This window comes from Echinops telfairi, unplaced genomic scaffold, assembly GCF_000313985.2.
Source record: "Echinops telfairi isolate 266 unplaced genomic scaffold, ASM31398v2 ScPeMD7_60;HRSCAF=208, whole genome shotgun sequence".
Classification (NCBI taxonomy): Eukaryota; Metazoa; Chordata; class Mammalia; order Afrosoricida; family Tenrecidae; genus Echinops; species Echinops telfairi.
In genome coordinates this window covers 29,968,835-29,992,753 of record NW_022103958.1, presented here as the reverse complement: position 1 = coordinate 29,992,753, position 23,919 = coordinate 29,968,835, and the positions used below count along the sequence as shown (strand labels likewise).

The following is a 23,919-nucleotide window of genomic DNA, read 5'->3' as shown; positions in this document are numbered from 1 at the left end:
GTAAGTCATATCCTTTTGAATCTGCCAGGGCTCAGATTGAATGTTGTTCTCTCTGTGGATTACTCCTCTCCCAAATAAATCTCCTTTGCATATGAAGATCTCATTTTCTAAAAGTAGTAATTGTCCACTCTTTTTCCAAAGCCATTTGTGTTTTGTCTCACAGCAGTACAGGCTGCATTCATTTAAATCAATGAGAAGTTGATACCAAGGGCTCAAGTAGAAAATGTTTTGAAAATGATGATGGCAACAAAAGTGCTTAACACAATGGATGGATGGATTGTGATAAGGGTTGTATGGGCCTCTAATACATTTTTTCTTAAGTATGAAAAAAACAGAATAGAAAGAAAATTGAAATAAAAAAAGAATAGAAATCATATTTTGTTTGGGGGCACAATATTTGACTCGTATTTTTTGTAGAATAACCTGAATAATTGTGTGTAAACCATTTTGAAACTTTATTTATCTCTAATGTGAAGATGGAAATATATCTTTGTTTTTATAATGAATGACCTACTAAATAGTGGTATTTGTTGTGCCAAGTTGTAGACTATGTAGCAGAATCTTGTCACATTTTCCAGATAAGAAGACAACTTTGAAATAGCATTTCTCAGGAGGTGATTCAAACATATAATAATTCATAGCCCTACCAAAGGTAAAAGTGCAGATTGCCAGAATCATAACTCAGCTCCATTGTTTAACACGAACAAGAACACCTTAAAATAAAAACAAAGTGCTCCTTTTTTTTCAGTATTCATTTCAAAACAGCTTAACTCTTGTTGACCTACTTACACCCTCGGACTCAGAGACACCTCCTGCTCCTGCCCAGGGGGAGCCCCCATCCACCAAGCCTGACAAAATGAGGTGTGTTCTCGTCACTCTGGATGCACCGAGAAGAAAGACCGATGGCCCAATCAGATATCACACACAGTCACACACACGTAGTATTAAAAAATACTTATAATTTAGTAGTTATATACATGAGCTCTCAAAAATACTCAGCTCTCTTATCTGCAAAATGAGTACAATACTAGTAATAGATGCATTATAGAATTGTTGGGAAGCTGAAATGATCTAATAAAATTCTTTAAACTATGTTTGTTACAATGCATGACACTTGTTTTGCCTGTTTTGTAGAGGAGCAGACAGAGACAACCACCCCCCAAACAAACTCACTGCCATCAACTTGACTTGGATTCACAGCAACCCTATAGAACAGGACAAAACTGCCCCTGTGGGTTTCTGAGATTCTAACGATGGGAGTAGAAAGCCTTGTCTTTCTCTCTCAGAGCTAATGATTGATAATGGAGCTACTTTTATTGAGTATTTATATTGGGCTAGAGTGTTCAGAGACCTTAACTTACCTAATCTTTACAAGAACCCTCCAGAACTGACATTAGGCTCATTTCACAACTGAGGAAACTGAGGCCCAACAAGAGCTGGAAGCTTGTACAAGATCATGAAATTAAGAAATGGCCAATGAGTTAACGCCAATTCACTTGCCCAACACGCAATGTTCCTTGTCTTCTTTTCCTTGAATTCTCAGCCTTTAAGCCTTTAGTAGTGAGATAGAAGTCTATGAAATTGATAGGAATTCATAGGTCAAAAATTGAATGAAATTGGCAATTCCATACGGTTCAAAGTATACTCAGAGGTATGCCATGCAAAAACTCATCACAGCTATCACTACCCCTCTGCAGGTCTTGACACTGATTTAAATGGAACAGCACTGGAAATAGTATACAAGTGTAAGTTATGATCTTTTTGACCTTGCTCACAGCAAGGTCAGAAGTTTGAAACCACCAATTTCTCCATGGGAGAACAATGAGACTTTGACTCTCTTAAAGAGTTACAGTCTTGCAAACCCACAGGGGCAGTTGACTGTCCTATAGGGTCACTATGAGCTGGAATTAATTTCATGACAGTAAGTTTGGCTTTTAGTCTCAGGTGACTCTATTCTAGTAGAAAAATGAAACACTCTCACAAGAAATTATGAGGGTACAGAACAATTAAGGGCTTTTTCACTGTTTGGAAATAAATCAAAATATTAGTCTTTGGATATCTTGTGGCAAGATCTGTGCTTCCCTGGATGGATGCAGTAAAAAGTTAAAAGGATATGATTCTTCAAAGCAAAGCTACAAAGGCTTTGAGGAGCCCCTCAAATAGACTTCAGGCTAGAAGGGCAGTTCCTGGAACCCCCTAGTGGGAAGATAGTCACAAAAGTCAGCAACAGGCCTAGAATTATGTATGCCTTTTCATGTTGCTTTTTTTTTTTTTGCTAGTTATTATTATTTTATATATAAATTTTCTCTTTTTATTCAATCTTTTTTTTTTTTGTATTGTCTACCTATATAAGATGGGCATGGGAAGCAAGTCTGCAGAGAAAGAAAACCAGACCTATGGCTCCAGAGGGACTTAGGAGGAGGAGGGGGCGGGGAAGAGAGTGGTGAGAAAACAACACCACAGACAGGGGAACAACTAGGGATTTAGAATCAATAATGGGGAGGAGGACGCAGAGAACCTGGGGGTGCTAGAGCAACAGCAATCTAGCTGAGAGGAATTACTAAGAGGCAGAAGGTTGAGCCAGATGGTGGGAAAGGAGGAAGGTAAAAGTAAACAGGAAAGATCTACTAAGGAAAGCTATGGATAGAGGGAAACTCAAAGGTGTGCACTTATTAAATATGTTAATTCATAAAAATTAACATAGATGCATACATTTATATGGCAATGCATTGAGGAAGTGGAGAGACATTGGGCCTCTGCTCAAGCCCTCCCTCAATGCAAGAACACTTTATAAGGTGACCAGATTTTAACATTGGTAAAGTGGGACACCATTGATAAAACTCATATCCTGGTGAAATAGCCACATGGCAGCTGAAAACCATATACCCTAGCTTGTTGTGCAATCTTTCCAAAAATCGGGATTTTTTAAAAATGCCGCAGAACACGGGAAACATTGTTAAAAATTGGGACTGTCCTGCCAAAAGCGGGATGTCTGGTCACCTTAAACCAGTCATTCATTCTGTGATGCTCACCCTCTCTGCAGGAACACCGAAGACAAAATGAGAGCACAAGCAAATGTGGTGAAGAAAGCTGATGGTGCCCGGCTATCAAAAGATAGCGTCTGGGTCTTAAAGGCTTGATGTTAGACAAGCAGCCATCTTGCAGAGAAAGAACAAGTCCACATGGAAGAAGCACACCAGCCTGTGTTATCATGAGGTGTAGACAGGATCAGGTAACAGGCATCAAAAGACCACACACACACACACACACAAACAAACATATTGTTGAGGACAAGGGAGCTCAGAGCAGAGACCCAAAACCCATCTGTAGACAATAGGACATCCCCTCACAGAATGGTAACAAGGAAGAGATGAGTCAACCAGGGTGCAGTTTAGCACTGATGAAACACACAGTATTCCTCTGGTTCCTTGCAGTGTTCTCACCCCCCACTCTCATGACCCCAATACTGCCTTTCAGTTCTGGCTAGACTGGAGCATGTACACAGGTACAGATGAGAGCTCAGGACACACGGAACCCAAGTCAGATAAACCCCTCAGGAAAATAACGGGGAATAGGGATACCAGGAGGGGAAAGGAACGGTGGGGAGAAGAGGGGAGGAAAAACTATGAGGAAGGGAGAAAATGGTCAGTGTAAAATATGACAATAATAATAATTTATAATTTATCAAGGGGTCATGAGGATGGGGGGAGACAGAAAAAGAGCTGATACCAAGGGCTCATATAGAAAGTAAATGTTTAGAAAATAATGATGACAACATATGTACAAATATGCTGGATACAATTGATGTATAGAGTGTTATAAGAGCTGTAAGAGCCCTTGAGACAGTTAAAGTTTATTGCGCCAACCTAGCCGATAAACACATGTGGGATTAATTGAAGGGTGGAGAGATAAATGGCTCCATGAGCCTCACCTTTCTAGTTCTCCGGTCTCTTGCTTTGTGATGGTCGGACCAGGGTGCAGCTGCCTTAGTCAGCTCCCTGCTTCAGCTGGCAAGGCTCACTTCCTGCTAGACATCCCTTAGGAGAAGCCGCATGGACCTACCCTGATGCAGCCCTGGGTGTTGGAGAAGCCGTGAGGAGACCCCTGCCAGTGCTGAGATGCTTACACGTTCACTGATTTGACTTTCCTCCTGCAGTCGGCATCACTGCATCTGTTTTGTGAGATGGAGGAGGCCTTTGTGGATTGGTGTCAGACATAGGGGTTAATGCTGGAATTGTGGGTTTGGGCAGCACTGGATTGGGCTATTTTCTTGATGTGCACGTAACCTTTATATAAAACTCTCTCTTATACATGATTTCTGTGGACTTGTTTTTCTAAAATATCCAGATTAACACAGCCCCCAATAAAATAATCTTTAAAAAAGAAAGGAAATTGTATGACACGGGAAGCGTATCCGATAAAAATATTATAATAAAAAGGGTATGATTCTTGATCTCATGGGACAATGGTGGAGAGAATAGTAAGAAAGTAACTCACTACACTCACATGTAAAATATGCTTGTCATCACCATTTGAGCCCGCACGCCTCCAGACCTCCGGCACCATGGGGAAGAGGGACAATCGGGTGGCCTATATGAACCCAATAGCAATGGCCAGATCAAGGGGTCCAGTCCAATCATCCGGACCAACGATACAAGATTATCTGAATCGACCAAGGCCTACGTGGGAAGAAGTGAAAGAACAGCTAGAAAAGAAAAAGAAGGGCTCCAAGGCATTGGCTGAATTTGAAGAAAAAATGAATGAGAATTGGAAGAAAGAACTAGAAAAACACAGGGAGAAACTATTGAGTGGAAATGAGAGCTCGTCCAAAAAAAGACAGAGAAAGAAAAAAGAAAAGAAGAAATCTGGTAGGTATTCATCTTCTTCTTCATCAAGCTCTGATTCTTCCAGCAGTTCTTCAGATTCTGGAGATGAGGATAAAAAACAAGGGAAAAGGAGAAAGAAAAAGAAGAACCGTTCACATAAATCTTCGGAAAGCTCCATATCAGAAACTGATTCAGACAGTAAGGATAGCTTTAAAAAGAAAAAGAAGTCAAAGGATGCAACTGAGAAAGAAAAGGATTTGAAAGGACTTGGCAAGAAAAGAAAACTGTGTCCTGAGGATAAGCCGTTATCATCGGAATCCTTTTCAGAATCAGATTATATTGAGGAGGGACGAGCAAAAAAGAAGAAAAGCATTGAAGAACGAGAAAAAGTAACAGAAAAGACGAAGAAGAAAAAGAAGCATAAGAAGCACAGTAAGAAAAAGAAAAAGAAGGCGGCTAGTTCGAGTCCTGACTCACCGTGATGGAGGTTACGAAAACCAGGATTCCCGTAAAAAGAAAGTGCAATGTCTAAGGAAATTTCAGCTGTGAGAAATATGACCTATTTACAACATGCATGAATTTTCTTGTTTTAAAATTTATTCCTGGAATTGTAATAGCCACTCAGACGCTGCTGTGTGAAAGGGCCCTGATTGTTGCCTGCTGCTTGAACATCTTTTGTTTCCTCTTCCAGTCCTCTCCAGCTCTGGAGGAAGGACACTGCAGTGATACTAGTGGTTAAGGAATATGGGGGATAAAGTGAGTATTTTTTACTAGAAATATGTTATTTAAGGCAGCGGAATTTGAACCTGGATACATGTCGAAGACGTGTTCAGAAATATCCAGCTGATTCTAGATATTAGCGTTTTAAAGTGAGGATTACATTGAAATTTCAAAATCCTTACTCTGTAGATAGATGCATTTTATTTTTTTCCCTCCTGTATACTTTATTTACCTGGGGAAGGAGCTTTTCGGGAGGGAGAGGGTGGTTGGCTATCTCTAGCTAGCGGAACAGCGTGCCTTTGATCCTCACGCATCCCGTTTTTGTGGGTGCCTCAGCCGTGCTTCCTGGGGAGGGCAGAGCTGGCTCCAAGCAGCCTGGCTCTTGACTGAGCTTAGTGATATCCTTGGAGTCTGTCTGTGCTACTTTGAGGGAACCAGAGAAAGAGAAAGAGCCCTTTGCAGCATGAGAGAGCCCCCAAAGCTCTGGAATTTACCTCCACTTTAATAATACTGAATATTTTTTAGCATTAGAATGTGTTAATGTTATTTGAATTAATTTTGACTACACTTTGGCTTGGGACAGTAATCATTTCAAATAAACACTGGTACTTTTTGAACTTGATAGCTTAAAGATTCTAAAATGCATGTTTTATACTGTTCAATTTTCACCAGTTATGAAACCAGTGACAGTTACTTTATTTTTATATGGATTTTGTTTAGGCTGCAATGTTTAGCTTTTGTAACTCCTTACTCCTGCTATCTGAAAGTTTATTTCTGTGTTTAATGGCATATTTGCTGAGAAATTAAGCATGTAAAAACCAGGTTTTGATTTTTTTTTCCTGTTGTATTTTTTTAACAGCTTCATATTGAAGCTGAGATTTTTACCATATCCAAGTTGAGTGCAAGCCTGGTGTGCTGGATCTTGTTACATAAAGCTATTGCCAGAATCTTAGTAAATATGATGTTTTAAAAAAAAAAAATATGCTTGTCGTGTCCATCAGTTGTGACCTCTTTTGGCTGAGCACCTCACTTGGACAGTGACGGTCCTTCAGGCCCTGCCCTGGCATTCACCTTCAAGCCCTTTCCAGACCCCAGTGCACGGTTAATTTCAGAAGTCGTCTGTCTTTATCTTACAGACTCTCATTTCCTTTCTTTGGAAGATGGCATTTCTGGCAGGTCAGGATAAGAGCCAGTCCCTTAACATAAAGCACATATATAATTAAATGGAGTTGGCTCATTTCCTCTGTGAGTGACAGTTTGCCACCCCAAATAAGCATCTAGCTTTAGGGAATCTGAGGAACCCTGGTGGCACAGTGGTCGAAGTGCTCAGTTGTTAACAGAAATGTCTAGTGGTTCCCACTCACCAAGTGCTCCGTGGATGAAAGATACGGCAATCTGGTTCCAGTAGGAATTGTAGCCTGCCAATCCTAGGAATTGGCATCCCTTAGATGGCTGTGGGTTTGGTTCGGGGTTCTGACTTTGGGGAATCTAATCTAAATAAAGAATGTGCTTAGCAACTTGCTTCTAAAAACATGAAATTAGGAACCAGAAGCAGACTCTGTTAGAGGCGTGGTCTCCATCTGGGGACAGTCAAAATACATTCTTGATGCAAGAAGTGCCACTGGTGACAACCATGTAGCCACTGGGTGGAACACACACAAAGGAATGTAATGCAGAGGACAAAATCCCAAATTCCACTCTCTTTGCACTAGTGGTTGAGATTGTAACCAAATTAGATATGTTGAAAATAGTGTATGTTTTTATGTGTATTTAATTAAAGGACTAGCCCCAAGTTTAGTATATATGATTGTGTGAACTCAAAGCCCCTGCTTCTCAAGCAAATTGGTTTTCTATTTTCCTCATTTTAAGGAACCCCCCTCCCCTTAGAAATGCATTTGTGTGTATATTGTAGGAAATATGAACTGGCTGACAGCATATTTGAAAGCAAGCATGAAGTCATCTTGGAATCAGAATGTGCTCTTTCTCAATAGCACAATGGCATCGCCATCACACTAGAGCCTGTCTGAACACTATACCATGACCATGGACTAGGACCCCGGCTATTAAGAGTTCCTTCCAAAGCTGATGGTGAAAAAAAAAAAAATTTTTTTTTAAATTAAAAAAAAAAGCTGATGGTACCCAGCTATCAAAAAGTATAGCACCTGGGGTCTTGAAGGCTTGAAGGTAATCAAGCGGCCATCAAGCTCAGAAGCAACAAAGCCCACATGGAAGAAGCACACCAGCCTATGCAACCACGAGGTGTCGACGGGATCAGGTACAAGGCATCATCAGAACAAATAATCTTACCATAGTGAATGATGGGGGGAGTGCGGAGTGGAGACCCAAAGCCCATTAGCAGGCCACTGGAGACCCCCTTGCAGAGGGGTCTTGGGGAGGAGACGAGCCAGTCAGGGGGCGATGTAGCAACGATGAGAAATACAACTTTTCTCTAGTACCTAACTGTTTCCTCCCCGTTCCCACTACCATGACTCGAATTCTACCTTGCAAGTTTGGCTAGACCAGAGGATGTACACTGGTACAGATAGGAACTGGAAATACAGGGAATCCAGGGCGGATGATCCCTTCAGGACCAGTGGTGAGAGTGGCGATACAGGAGGGTAGAGGGAGAGTGGATAGGAAAGAGGGAACGGATTACAAGGATCTACATGTGACCTCCTCCCTGGGGGACAGACAACAGAAAAGTGGGTGAAGGGAGACGTCGGACAGGGCAAGATATGACAAAATAATAATTTATAAATTATCAAGGGCTCATGAGGGAGGGGAAGCAGGGAGGAAGGGGAAAAATGAGGACCTAATGCCGGGGGCTTAAGTGGAGAGGAAATGTTTTGAGAATGATGAGGGCAATGAATGTACAAATGCGCTTTACATAATTGATGTATGTATGGATTGTGATAAGAGTTGTATGAGCCCCTAATAAAATGATTTTTTAAAAGTCAGGGAAAAAAAGAGTTCCTTCCTTTGCTTCCAGCGATATTCTTATTGGCGTCTTTATACATCCTGTTCTTGATTTTAAAGCCCAGGAATCTTTGGGTTTGTTTCATAGATTTCTAGAAATAGTACAGTCTAATAAAAACAAATGCAGGAAAATAAAACAATTGAATATACATTTAACCAAAAAGGCTCCAATTTCCCCCAAAACCTAAAACTTAATATATATATATATAATATGTTTATAAAAATAAAATTTTATACACATACAATATATATGTTAATATATAGCATGGAATAGGCATGCTATGGTTTGATATTTGAGCAAATAAAGACACAGTTACTACACTCTCTCACTCAAACTGGTGAGGGAGTCCATCGAAAAATATCCAATCCCCACTTTTCACCTCCCTACCACATCTGCTCTGACAGCAGCTACAAATGAAGCACTTCCTCCTCTGGTCCTAACCTTTGAAGCTAGGGCAGACCACATGAGTTAGAAGACATAGTCCTCCAGATTGTTAATCAAGGCAGACCTCAGATGGTGGTTTTGAACTGCTGATCTTAGAGTTAGCAGCCCAGTGAGTGACCACTATGCTACCAGGGCTCCTCATTTCTGACCTACTGGCTACAAATTCAAGGAGTTCCCACTATCCCTTCAGGATGCCAGTTCTCAGCGTGGAATTCCCCAGGAACCTCCTCCTTATGTCGGACCAGCTGGCTCTGTTTTCAGGGGAATACCAGAATACCAGTCAGCAGCACAGGATGAACTAGCCTCCCTCACTCCCTGACCTACTGGCTGACATTTCTCCCATGTGTTTCATAATTCACTAAGACAGCTCACAGGAGTCATAGAAGTGCGATGTTCATGAGTACAGCTCTATTTCAGCAACAACAACAAAAAAAGTAAAGCAAATGAAGAAATGAGTAGCTCGATGCCTGGGTTGTCCTCTGGGTTTTTGTGGTTGTTGTGAAGTGACTAACTCCTAGCGACCCTGCATACAGAAGAACTAAACATTGTCCGGTCCTGTGCCATCTCATCATTTTTCCTATGTTTGAGCCCATTGATGTAGCCACCATGTCATTCCATTTTGTCAATGGAATTCTATATCGTCATTCTATCTCTTTCAATGCCCCATTACTTTACCAAGCATGATGAAAGTCTCTCCTGACAACTTATCCAAAGCATATTAGGTGAAGTCTCATCATTGTTGCCTCTAAGCGACATTCTTGCTGGACTTCTTCCAAGAATAATGGGTTTGGATATGCAACCATCTCAGGCGCACTGATGTTTCTCACTAACCAAGAATCCCGTAGGGTTCTCTGTCCAGCATCTTTATTGGGGTGCCGATACCTAGGGAGGATTGACTGAATCCGGCATCCCGCCAATATATATTTCCATATAATAGTTTTTCTGGATAGGTTAGTTCCCCCCCAGTTCATCTCTTTAGCATTAATTATTAGGTGCAGGAGGATTACAGATAACAACACAGGCATCCTCTGTTAGGTGCCATAAAGTCACTTCCAGCTCTTAGTGGCCCTGTGTATAACAAAGAGAAAAATGCCCAGTCCTGTACCATCCCCACAATTGTTGCTACCACTGTGCCAATCCATCTCTTCAAAATACTTCCTCTTTTCTGCTGCCCTTTTTAATGGCCAACCTTCACATGCATATGAGGTAAGCAAAAATACTATGGCTTAGGTCAAATGTACCTTAGTCCTCAAATTGACATCCTTGTTCTTCAACACTTTAAAGAGGTCTTGTGCAGCAAATTTGCCTTGTGCATTTGCAATGCATCGTTTGATTTCTTGATTGTTGCTTACATGAAAATTGATTGTGGAGCTAACTAAGATAGAATCTCTGACCACTTCAATCTTTTCTTTATTTCTCAAGATGGTATCTTTTGATCTAGTCAGGAGCATGTTGGTAGGGTCTAGATTTATCAGACAGGAACGTAGGATGAGGACCAATTACTTTAAGTAAATTAAATACCTTTAACCTACAAAAACGAATTTGTTTTTAACCTAAAAATAGGAATTTGTTTCGGAGGAAATGAAGCTCCAAAAGATTAAGGGAACCTTCCATTATTACACAGATAAAAGCTAGTATTTGAAATTGGTTCCACTTAGTTAATTCCAAAGCTTTCTCTTAACATTGCTTGGTTGGAAGGAAGATATCGGGCTGTTGTCAAAATCAAGGAGGCAGTGATGTGATATTGGTAGGAATGGAGAGAAAGCAGTGATTTCTGAATATTTGCCCAAAATTATGGATGGTGGCTTCTATTTACAAAATATCATTTTAAATAACTGCTGAGTGATGTAACATTTCAAAATAAGAAATGAGGTGTCCCCGACAGCCTCTCTCATAGGGGTCACAGGGACGCTATGACCGCCGCCTGGACCCTCCCTCACCATGTTGTTACGGGTGATACTTTCTGCCACCACCACAGCGGCCCCTGCTCTGAAGAACGCAGCTCTCCTAGGTCCAGGGGCAGTGCAAACCCCAAGGATCTTTCACACAGGGCAGCCAAGTCTTCCCCTGTACCACCTCTTCCTGAATATGGAGGAAAAGATCCCTTCAGGCTGATCCCTGAAAAATTCTTCCAGCTCCTTCATCCTAAAACTGGGGTCACAGGACCTTCCATGCTTGGATTATTTTATATTTTCTGTGCAAAGAAATATATGTGGTCACCGCAGAAACATTCTCAAACATAGCAACAGTAGGGTTGCTTATCTATGGCATTACAAATATGGCCCCTCTGTTGCGGAATTTGCTGATAAACTCAATGAGGACAAAATTGCCGAGCGAGAAGAGGTAAAGCAGGCCTCCATCAAAGGCATCCAGGATGCGAAGGATATGGAGAAGGCACAGCAGTCCCTCGTTCAGAAAGGCCATCCCCTTGTTGATGTTCAGAGGAGTAATATTGCTATGGCCTTGGAGGTGACGTACCGGGAACAGCTGCACAAAGCATACCAGGAGGTGAAGGATGGCCCAGACTAGCAAAATGTGACGTGCCGAAAGGAGCAAGAGCACGTGATCAACCGGGTGGAGAAGCGCGTGGTGCAGAGCATCTCTGCGCAGCAGGAAAAGGAAACAATTGCCAAGCGCATTCAAGACCTAAAGCTGCTTGCAAAGAAGGCTCAAGCACAGCCCGTTATGTAAATGTGTCTATACCAATCAAGACAGCTACACCTGACTAAATGGAAAATTGTCTGATGAAGTCATTCTTTGTGTATGGCTGTCTACTCAAGTTACAGTTTTCCTTACTGAAAATGAAGTTTGAGTTGGATATATTCAGAGAATAAAACACAATCATTGGCCAGCGGGGAAAAAAAGAAGAAATGACAGGAAATAGGTTGTTTAGCTATATGGTATAAAAACATCAGCCAAATAAAAACTAACTTTAGTTTTCAACTTCAAAGCAATTGCCTTTGGTGATGCAGATAACAAACTTTAAGAAAGTCTAATGTGATCCTTTTCAGAGAAGGTGGTAATGGTAGCCAGGCACCATCTAGTTCTTCTGGATTGAGAATTGTGAAGACTGATGTTTTGGTGAACTGATTTACCCATGGACTAATAGTTTCCAAACCTCTTTGATTTTCATGACTCCCTGGCATTGTGGTGGTTATGTGTTGGGCTGCTAAATGCAAAGTCAGTAGTTTGAAACCACCAGATTCTCCTTGGGAGAAAGACAAGGCTTTCTACCCACATAAAGAGTTATAGTCTCGGAAACTCCTAGGATCAGTTCTACCCTGTCCTGTGGGGTCGCTGTGAGTCAGAGTCAACTCAATGGCAGAGTGATTGGAGAATGGATCTTTCTTGTGAACTTTTAAGACTCCAATCACTACTAAGTCAGGATGTGGAACATTGTTTTTATGTACTATGTTAGAAAATAAAAAGTGCATAGGGAGAGAGCACATGAGGTACTTTTTGGATATGTTTTATATCATGGAGGAAGTAATGGTTACTGTGTTAGGCAGGGTTCTCTAGAGAAACAAAACAAGGACCCTTATGAGTTTATATATTATAATATATAATATAATAGATAGATGATAGATTAGATAGATAGATAGGTTTATACAGCAAGAAAGACAACAGCTAATTAGTCCACACAGCAGTACAGAGGGCTCAGTTCAACTCGCTTTCATGGAATAGCTAATATACTGGAAGTTCATCAATTCACATGAGCTGCCGGGTCCAAGGTCAAAGAAACAGACAGCAGAGTTCTCCCTTTTGTAAGGCAGGCAGAGGCAAGGCAGTCAGAGTCTACCTGCAGGCAGCAGGCAGCAGGCAGCAGGCAGCAGACAGAATGGTAGGTCAGCAGCAGTCAGTAGCTCGGGAGTTTAGTGAAGCAGGGCTGGATGGGGTATCAAACTCAAGCAATGCAAGGTTATTGGATCCACCAGCCTCAAGCTCAAGCAATGTGTGTCCCAGCAGTGTGGCAAAGCAGTTCTCAAAGGAGCCTCAAGCTCTAGTGACACGATCCATGATCCCTGGGTTGGCTTGTTTGCACAGGTGGTGTAGCACACAGGTTGAGGCAGAGAACTAGCAGAAGCAGCAGCATGCTGGTCCTATCACCAGAGAGCAACGGGGGGGAGGTGGGGGTCCTTGCAGAGCCATTTATCTCTGGTTCCCATCAAACCGTGATCTGATTAATCCCATATGTTCCTATTGGCCAGGTTGACACAATAAGCCTAACTATCACAGTTACATCACTGTAAGCATGTCACAGATTTATCTAGTTATCTATTAAAATGGTGATTTTGATTATGAATCCAAATCAAGTAAGCTTGATTTTAAGCTGGAGTGAGTCATAATGTACAGTAAGTACAAGAGGTCTCTTGTAATAAGTGTTTACCTTAATCTTTATGAAACTTTAATATAATACTATAGGGATAAGAAAGGTAAATTGCCTAATACATAGCAAATAAAATTTCAAATGGGTTAAGTGCTAGGCTGCTAAGTGAAAGGTCTATGGTTCAAATCCAACAGCTGCACCAAGAGAGAAAGATGAGACTGTCGTCTCCCTAAAGATTTACAGTCTCAGAAACCCTAAGAGGGTCCATGCAAGTTGAAATCAGCCCAATGACAGTGGGTTTAGTTCGGTTTGGGGTTATTATAATGATTGAAGTTTCTGTGTGGTGTAGTTAATGCATGTAGCTGCCAACCAAAAGGTTGATGGTTCAAGCCTCCCACCAAGTACCACAAAGTTCAAGCCCACTGCCAAGGTTCAAGGCACCTTAGACAAAAGGCCTAGCAACCTACTTCTGCAAAATCAACCACCAAAAACCCCGTGGAGCACAGTTCTGCTCTGACACACTTGTAGTTGCCATGAGTTAGAGACAACGTAGCAAACTATTTTTTTTTTAAACTCCAAGGTAATTTTAATGTAGACAAATCCCTATACAAAATAAGTACATTAAGAAATTTACTTCTTGTGTATTGTCTACAGTTTTATTGTAATATAGCACTAACTATTTTTTATTATCATTTAATTACTCATCGAGATACCCTTTCTGATTTGAAAGAAACGGAAATATTGAGAGGTTGAAGTCACTGGAAAAAATCAATTTAGCCTTGTTGTTGTGAGGCGCCATGAAGTCAGTTCGGATCCTAGCTACCATGCGCACAACAGAACGAAGTACTGGCCGGGCCTAAGTCATCCTCACATTATTCCTACCCCTGAGCCCACTGTTGAAGCCGCTGTGCCAATCAAGCCATCTCATTGAGGGCCTGCCTCCTTTTCTCTTCCCCGCCACTTTACCGAGCATGAGGTCCTTCTACAGGGACGGGTGTCTCTTGACAATATGCCCAAAGGATGTGAGACCAACTCCTATCATCTGTGTTTCTAAGGAGCACTCTGCCCAGACTTCTTCCAAAACAGAATTGTTTGTCCTTTTAGCAGTACATGGTACTTTCAATATTCTTCTCCAACACCATCGTTCAAACACCTGATTTCCTCTTTGGTCTTCTATACTCTGTGCCTCACTCTCACATGCATATGAGGCCATTGAAAATACCATGGATCGGGGCAGGCACTTGCTTTTCAATACTCTAAAGAGGTCGTGGGCAATGTATTTGCCCAATGTGCTGTGTCCTTCGTTCTCTTGACTGCTGCTTCCATGAGCATTGACTGTGGATCCAAGCAAGACAAAATCCTTGACAACTTCAATCTTTTCTCCATTTACTCATGATGTTACCGATTGGTTCCGTTGTTAGAATTTTTATCTTCTTGACATTGAATCATAATCCATACTGAAGGCTGCAATCCTTGATCTTCAGCAGCAAGTGCTTCGAGTCCTCCTCACTTCCAGCAAGCAATGTCGTGTCAGCTGCATACTGAATTTTGTTAATAAGGCTTCTTCAAATCCCGATGCCACATTCTTCTTCATATAATCTAGTCTCTGCTTGTTTGCTCTGTGTATACATTGAATAAACATGATGAGAGGATACAAACCTCCTACACACTTTTTTTGATTTTAGACCATGCAGTATTCTGTTAGCACAACTGCCTCTTGATCCATGCACACGTTCCTCATGAGCACAATGAAGTGCTCTGGAATTCCTGTTTGTCTCAAGGTTATCCGTAGTTTATTATGGTCCACACAGTCAAATGCCTATTCATAGTCAATGAAACACAAATAGACATCTTCCTGGTATTTTCTGCTTTGAGTTCCATGTGACATCAATCATGATACCCCTTGCTGCACACGTCTTCTGAATCTGACCTGAACCCTACCTGCTCCCTGTCAATGTATTACTGCAGCTACTGCTGGATGATTTCAGGAAAATTTTACTCACATGTGATACCAATGACAATGTTTTACATTTTGAGCATCCTGCTGGGTCACCATTGTTTGTAACAGGTACAAATGAGGATCTCTTCCAGTCAGTTAGCCAAGTAGCTCTCTTCCAAATGCTTCATCAGCTTGTTGAAACATTTCAACTGATATTCTATCAATTCCAAATGCCTTGTTTTTGGCTAATGCTTTCAGGGCAGGCTTACATTTATTCAAATTATAGTATCAGAAACTCTATAGGGCAGTCCTACTCTGTTGTATAGAATCTGTATGAGTCAGTATTGACTCGATGGCAGTTAGTTTTTTATAACATTTAAGAGTCTAATTTTGTCAGGAATTTAGCACATTTCAAAGACAGCTAAGTGTGGAGCTGGGCATTTGAATAAGAACCTTCAAAGTGAGAGTTGTGAGGAGCTCAAAAGAAGCAGGTGCTTGTCTAGCTCGAGGTGGCATAGCCACAAGAGTGATGATTCAAATTTGGAACATGTCTGTCTGATCCAGCATGTGCAGATTTAAAAGCCATGTGCTTTCTTACACATCACACTTGCTGAAGAGAGTGAGTCACAGTGATGGTTTCTAGTATAGTCCAAGCCAAACCACACCCACTGCAGTTGAGTCATTTCTAATTCATAGTGACAACACATAAGCTAGAGTAGAATGGCTCTTATGATTTGCAATGCCCATTCATAATTCCAGGAATTGGATTTGGGCTTTTATATCTAGACAATAGACCATTGAACATCAAAACACAGATTTAAAATATTACTATGCCTTGTAACAATGACCTTATCCCTATATCTATTTCTGATGGTAACCAATTGTAATGTCTTAATTACCATAGTTAGCTCTCTATTTTACCTCTCAAGGTTTTATAGCTATTACAATGACTACAAAGAAATCACAGATTAAATGAATGATTCAGGAGTTTACTAAGGAAGTTGTGAATTTATAATCCCTGTGTGAAATGCTCAGGGTTAAGTTATTGGGACATTTTAGAAAGTTTTTTCAGGTCTGTTAATAAACGCTCTGAATGTCATCAAACCTAGCACTCAGAATGAATGCCCAGAGGCACCCCACTCCAGTAAGTCTTAGCCTGAGGGAACTCAGATCCACCTCCATTGTGAACAAGCCCATCTTCCCCAGTTAAGTGCCCAGAGGCATCCCACTGCACAAAAGCACATCTGCGGGTTGGGCTGTCCATCGCTCTGTTCCATGGTCTGGCTCTTGGTTCTGTTGCTGCTTCTCTGATATTATAGCTGTCACTTGGATCCAGAAGAGTCACTCTGCAGGGATATCAGGGTCCGAGGATGCACTCCGCTCCTGGCTTTGCTGGAAATGAGATCCCCACTCTTGCTTCTTAGAAGGCTCATATATTATACACAGCAGGATGGCACTCCAGGGAATCTTATTCCCAATTACTTACAGGTGAATCCTATCAGTATCTTCTACCTTCTTACCAGACCTAAGCAGGGAAAGTTTCTATCATGGGAGTGAGAGACTTTGGCTAGAAGAGCCACATTAAAAAATCCACTGCACCTGTACCAGCCTAACATGTCTGGTTTCTGTAAGGGGGTTATACTCATGCTGCTAATGATCTAATTATGTATATATCTCGTTCTACTTCTCCAGTTGTTAATTATCCAAATGCAACCAGAGGTATTTGCTATAGTGCAGACTCCACTCTGTACTAAATGTTCTTTCTGGAGCAAAACTGCCTCTTCCTAGTCTACCCACCAGTAGCCATGGAAATTTCTGCACAGCAAGAAGGGTGATGATTAGATTATAAGCATTAGACAACCATTTCCTAGAACACTGGAAGCCAATTCAAATAACCTCTGATTTAACCTAAGCATGACTCCCAGTCTGATCCCTACAGTGTGATGCTAGAAATACTGTCTACATCAGAAGAGCACAATGCTAAAAGCAAAACAATTTCCCTAGTTTATTTGGACCATTTTTTCGGAACAAAAAAATGGTCCTCAGGCCCCAATTCTTTCAAAGACAGCTTCAAAAGGTCACCTAAGGGCAGTGGTCTGTGTGGGTTACTCCAATTTTCATAAAAACCAGCAATCTGGACAATAAGGAGGGAAAACACATATTACCAACAATATCAGGCTTATTATTTGAGATAACTTATGAAATCATGACCCTATGCTCTTTATTTGAAGAAGACAAGTCCCATGGGGTGTTTGTTTGTACATAAACAGGGACAGTTACTGCTGTTTATGTGCCTTAGTAGCAACTGCATTCTGGAAAGCCCCCAATCATGTACTAATAAACATTGCAAACGTCATCTACAGAGCAAACTCCTCTGCAGGGCACTACCAGGAAATCTAATATGCATCTACTTTGCAAAGTCAGAGCCCAAGCCTCAGAGACTTCCCTAGTGAATTGTCTCTAGAGTAGAAGTTTCCAATTGGAAAATTACATGATCTAAATCCTTTTAAATTTGATTTTTAAATGCAAGAACTACCTAATTTAGTAATCTAATAGCACTACTCTCACTATAAAATATTCTAAGTATGAATTTTCTCTTCTTTTTATTTAAAAAAAAAACGTATTTTAAGATTTTACACTCCTCTCATATTTATTTTTCATCTTGATTAATTGATTACAAATGCATAAGAACAGCATAACAAAACCCAGCTCAAATCTGCAAGTAAAAAAACAAACAAACCCATTAGTTAGAAAATTTAGGAGAAAAATCGGTTTCTTATATCAGAATTCAGATATATAGAAATATGAATATTTTTATATAAATCCCATAGTAATCCTTTAGTCCATTAAGTCACAGTTTATAAAGCCCATGAGCTTCTATCACAGAGTTCTGAAGATCTTGATTCAGTCTAGTCGGGTTCACATTTAAACATTACTAACCTTTTCATAACTCCAATGTAATCCATTTTTTGTTGGAATATTTTGGTTAAGCTTTACAAAAGTCAGTAATTCAAAAGCTTATTCTCAGATGACACTTATTATAGCTATGATTAATTCATAAAATACTTTTTAAAAGTGAAAATTTAATAGACATTTATTACAAAAGTAATACAAGGCCAAATAAACTCAATTTAAAAAACAAAATGAAAGTTAAACAAAAATATCTCTAAGCATAATGATTAAAAATGATAAACCTCATTTTCAAAGAGCTTCAAATATAACACATAATTTTGAGACATAATACTATAAAATCAAGATATATGAAAACTATTTGGTGGGGCAGGAGGAAGGTAAAAGGGAACAGAGGAAAGATCTAGGAAGCAAAGCTAAGGATAGAGGTATAAACATAGGTGCATACATATGTAAATATGTTAATTCATCATGAAAATAGAGGTATTGGCCTATGTACATATATTTGTATGGCAATGGATTGAGGAAGTGGATAGACTTTAGGCCTCTGCTCAAGCCCTCCCTCAATGCAAGAACACTTTGTTCTAACAACCTGGCATTCTGTGATGCTCACCCTCCAGGCACAATGCTGAAGACAAAATGAGTGCACAGGCAAATGTGGTGAAGAAAGCTGATGGTGCCTGGCTATAGAAATATAGAGCATCTGGGGTCTTAAAGGCTTGAAGTTAAACAAGCAGCCATCTAGCAGAGAAGCAACAAGTCCACAGGGAAGAAGCATGCTGGCCTGTGTGATCCTGAGGTGTAGACGGGATCAGGAAACAGGCATCAGAAGACCCCAAACCAGACAAACAAAAAGAGCATATTGTTGAGAATGAGGGTGGGTCAGAGCAGAGGCCCAAAACCCATCTGTAGACAATGGGACATCCCCTCTCAGAAGGGTCACAAGGATTAAGTCAATCTGGTCACAGTACAGCACAGATGAAACACACAATATTCCTCTGGTTCCTTGAGGCTTCCTCATCCCCTGCCATCCTGACCCCAGCCCTGCCTTTCAGTTCTGGCTAGACTGGAGAGTGTACACTGGTACAGATGAGAGCTCATGACAAACGGAATCCAGGTCAGATAAACCCCTCAAAATTAGAAATGGGAGTAGCAATCCCAGGAGGTTAGGGGGAAAGTGAGGACAGGAAGGAGGGAAGAAAGGAGAAATTGATCCTCGTGATCCACACATAACCACACTCCAGCCACCACCACCACCACCACCCCCATCCCCTGATGAATGACAGAAACTGGGGGAAGGGAGACAGTTGTCAGTGTAAGATATGAAATAACAATAAATTCATGATAACCAGAATGTTAAATCACTTTTGGTATTTTTTCTTTTATGATAATCTTGTTATGGTAACCAGGAGGTTATAAGTGATTTTAGTACAGTTTCTTTTATGATAAGGAATGTACCCTGGAATGCATGCTTACTCTTCTTGAAGTTTCAATTAATCCATTAATTTTGTTTTCTGCTTCTGTTCACACTTGCTTGAACCCTAGACAGATGATAAATGAGTTTTTAGCCTTAAAGATGGACTGAGAAGTCCACTCATGACTGCTATGAGGTATTACAGGTTGCTAGGAAACAATATTTATGTTATTCAACCCAAACCCTTTACAGGTAAAACCTTTAGTATTTTAGTTTATTTTTCCCCATAAAGCTTGCGTTTTGATTTTCTGTTTACCAATTTAATTTTACCTTCAAAGGATATCACACAAAGAATGAACGAACACCTCAAAGTATTTTTCAAAGAAAAATTTGTTAACAAGGAGACATTAAATTTGTTTATATGATATTTAACATTATAGCTCTTTCAGAAACTCAGAAATTAAACAACTAAACTTTCATCAAATAAAAAATTGAATACACCAAATAAATTATTTTTAATAAATATCTTGAACATTCTACTTATGGCATATCTCTTGTAAGCCTTTGAATGGCAAAAACGAAGAACATAATCATCAGCAGATGAACACGTGCACACGTATCTGACATAAGATCAAAAGGATATAAGCTTACAATATGAATAGCTATTAATTCAATTTAATAGCTGGTTACCTAAATGTTCTTTTGAAATTATTTCAAGCCTATATAACATAAAACATAATTATTGTCTAAATAAAGTTTGTTTAAAGATTCTCAGTTTTCATTCAAATTGTACGATTTCTTTTATTTTCCCCAATTTAACTTTTTAGCCCTTTAAGATTTTATCAATTTAGTTTTATAATAATAAGACTGCTCAACAATTTGTGTCATGGGTGTGTTGGACAGGGTTCTCTAGAGAGATAAAACCAAATTGCTGATAATTTAATATATTTATTTATAGAGATAAGTAGATATATAACAAGGAATGAACTGTTAAATCATATACAGTTAAATATATAATACAAGAAAGAAACAGTTAAATTATAAAACACTACAAATGTCTCAATTCAACTCACTACCGTGAGAGAGATGTGAGAGACTAGCAGTCCTTCCAGTCCAATTTCTCCTTGGTAATCAGGATCAATCACACCACTTAGTACAGTGACACCCATCCTGACCTGTTGATCCAAAGGCATGAGAAGCCCAAAGTGGCCAGGGGGCATTCTCAGCTGCCAGTTCAGAGGAATCTGTGCTGTGTTTCCATGTGGGAGAGTTCCTTCCTTCGGGACTAGGACCTCCAGGCCTGAGGAACACAGGGTTGCTGGGACAGGAAGCAAAAATGCTGCAAGTGGATCACTAGGAGTAATAGTGATGAGTATATTGATGAGTATATCTTAAATCTCTGGCTAGTTTTGAAAAATTTTGCCAGGCATTTTTAGGAGTGTTTCATTGTGTTTTTTATCATTTAAGTTTCTGATTCATGACAAGAATTAGTCATCTTTTCATTTACATATGTTCATTTACATATGTTCAAGTTGCCTAGTCATTTTGACAGATAAAAGATACACACTTTCTTGCTATTTCCATGGAAAACAATTTGAAACTGCAGTGGAGGCGATGCGGACTTCTTACAACCCTATAGGACAGTGTAGAACGGCCCCATATGAATTTCTGGCAGTAAGTCTTTACAAGAGGAGAAAGTTCCATGTTGGTTTCCAGTTACTAAGCTCGCAGTTCGCAGCCTAACTTGTAACCACTATGCCACCAGAGCTCCTGGTACCATGATGCCTAGTGCTGCAAACTCAAACTCACTGATGCCCAGTCAATTCCTCCTCATAATAAGCTTATAGGGCAGAGTAGAACTGCCCCATGGATGTCCAAGGATGTAACACTTTAAGGGAGTAGAAAGCCTCGTCTTTCTCTCCCAAAGAGGTTGGTGGTTTAGAACTGCTGACCTTATGGGTAACAGCCCAACTCATGATCACTGACATCAGGGCTCCTTGGTGCCCAGTAGAGAGGTAGAAAAAGGAAAATGGGAGGGGGTGGGGTGGGGTGGGGTGGGATGGTGAAGGAAAAAGCACTTACTGTTAATTTTAATTTTTAAAAAGTCATCAAAGGTAACATTGCCGAAGCTCCAGATTTCTAAGGGGCTTTCCTCACACCACCTCTGAGAGCTCACCAGGCAGGCAGCCAGAGCACAAAAGGTGTTTGTGGTAAGCTGCCTTTGAAATCCTGTCGACTACACCTTTAGAAGTCAGAGAGTGAAAATGCACTCTGGAAAAGTAAATGTAAGAGATTCACTTAAAGTCCAGAGAGGATCCAGACCAGGAAGATGGCCACCTTCAAAGAATGAAAATAGCCACTCCACTGGATGAATAGGAAGAAAACATTTTTGTACAGTCGGGGTAAGATGTAAAAGTTGCAAGATCGTATTTGGCTGATAGACAATCAGGGAGTCAAAGGAGCGTTCTCTGAATCCAGGGATTTAGCAGAGAGCTGGCGAGCTTGTCTCTGGAGTACACGGTGGAAGCACATGGTTGCTGAAGGGAACACAGGCTTCAAACTGTGTCACAGGGCAATTATGGGACTGGGGCAGGACAACTTTCGTCCAGTAACTTGTTCTTAAAATTGGGTTTTAAAAGAAATCCCACCCGTTTCTGGGAGGGCATGGTAAAGATTTACTGCTCATGCTGCCGAGGAAGACCCCGCAGGTATAAGTTATAATATCTTGTTTGATCTATTTGATCAATGTGGAAAGAGTCTTTAGAAATAGACTGTGATGTCTTGTAACTGCTAGACCTCAGAGACAAAGCATATTTCCTTTGGGTACGTGGTTAGGTTAACATCAATATTAGAAGAAAGGCTGTGAGGAAAGGCAACTTTCAAATTCAACATGGGTGATCGATGTATATCTAGACGTTACAACAGTCCCTGCTTTCACACTGTTTGATTTCCCCACACGGAATGTCTCTGCTTGTAGAGTCTCTTACAAATGCTATGCACAGGAGTGCTAAGGAGTCAAACCTGCTGCTCTGATGACCAGGCCAGCTAGGAAAGTGAGGCTTTTCTAGAGGAGGAAACATGGAAGCAGGAATCAAAGTGATTGATTTTATCAAGAAAGAAACGACACCTGCTCAGAAGCCAGCGGCTAGTGAAAGAGGAGTCTCCTGTGCAGTCTCAGAAGGTGTTGCAGATGAAAATAAATTTGAAGTAGCCTTTTTGTGAGTCTACTGTTCATATCTACTTGTAAATCTGTGACTTTATCTCTGCCAGTCAACGAATTTCTGACATTTGCCACATTTTTATCATATCCAAAGTCCTTTCACATATACATTTTATTTGATTCTCACAAACTTGGGATTGGCGCGGAGGCAGTAAAAACCCCAAAAAACCCTCCAACGGCAAGTCAATTCCAACTTCAAGCGACACTAAATATCAAACCAAACTCACTGTCGTGGGATCAATGCAAACTCACCACAACCCTGCAGGGCAGGTAGAACTAACCACGTGTTTCCAAGACTGCAGTTCTTGGTGGGAATAGAACGCCCTGCCTTCCTCTCGAGGAACAGCGGGTGATTTTGAACTGCTGACTTTGTAGTTAGCAGCTCAACTCATAACCCCTATGCCACCAGGGCTCCTCAGTGACCCAGAACAGAGCTTTGTACATCTATGGGGGAGTAAATAGCCTCGTCTTTTTTCCTCTGAAAAGAGGCTGGTAATTCTGAAGCATTCTTCTTCTGGTTATCAGTGCAAAGTTAACCAACAGTGCCACCAGGGAGCCTTAAGATTCAAGATAACGGACTGGGGCCATCAAGAAAGAAACTTAGCTTCCTACAGTCATAATGCTGCCCAGTTTAGGAAGGGGCCAAGAAAGGGGTTAAAACACAAGTATGACTGGGAGCACAAAGCTCTAGGCAATAGAGGCTACTGTTTTATGTGGGCTGCGATGATTAGAAAGCGCATGGATACATGGGATTTTTCAGAATAAAAACATTAACTGCCCAATAGTCCAAAGGATGAAGCCTCTGTAAGGAGAACCTAGTGGTAAGGCATTTGGCTACTAATAGAACATTTGGGGTTTGAAACAATCCAGGGGAGAATGATGTGGCAACCTGCTTCTGGTAATATTTTCAGCTGTGGACAATCCCCTATAGGATCAGTTCTACTTGTCCTTTAGGGTCACTATGAGTTGAGTACGGATTGAGTCAACAGCTACATGTTTGGCTCATTTTTTTATTAGGTAGAGAAATTGAGGAAGCATGTAAATCTCTAGACTTCACCAGAGGGGTCATATTCTTGGAGATCAGATGACAGAAAGGAGAATTCTTCAGATAAGGTCCAAGTTCTTTTTTTTTTTTTTTTTTG

At 40.6% G+C, this 23,919-nt stretch overlaps 1 protein-coding gene and 1 pseudogene across 1 annotated transcript; both read left to right on the top strand.

Moving 5' to 3' along the window:
* Positions 1-4,544: 4,544 nt before the first annotated feature.
* FAM133B (family with sequence similarity 133 member B) lies at positions 4,545-6,512 on the top strand. Its single transcript, XM_004711604.2, has one exon. The coding sequence runs from the start codon at positions 4,565-4,567 to the stop codon at positions 5,306-5,308; it is 744 nt and encodes a 247-aa protein (XP_004711661.1). The 5' UTR covers positions 4,545-4,564; the 3' UTR covers positions 5,309-6,512.
* A 4,396-nt stretch (positions 6,513-10,908) lies between these two features.
* On the top strand, positions 10,909-11,711 carry LOC101646079 (annotated as a pseudogene).
* Positions 11,712-23,919: the final 12,208 nt, after the last annotated feature.

Bases quoted from the DNA above. Each gene is read 5' to 3' on its own strand.
- FAM133B (XM_004711604.2), top strand. From the start codon at position 4,565: ATGGGGAAGAGGGACAATCGGGTGGCCTATATGAACCCAATAGCAATG.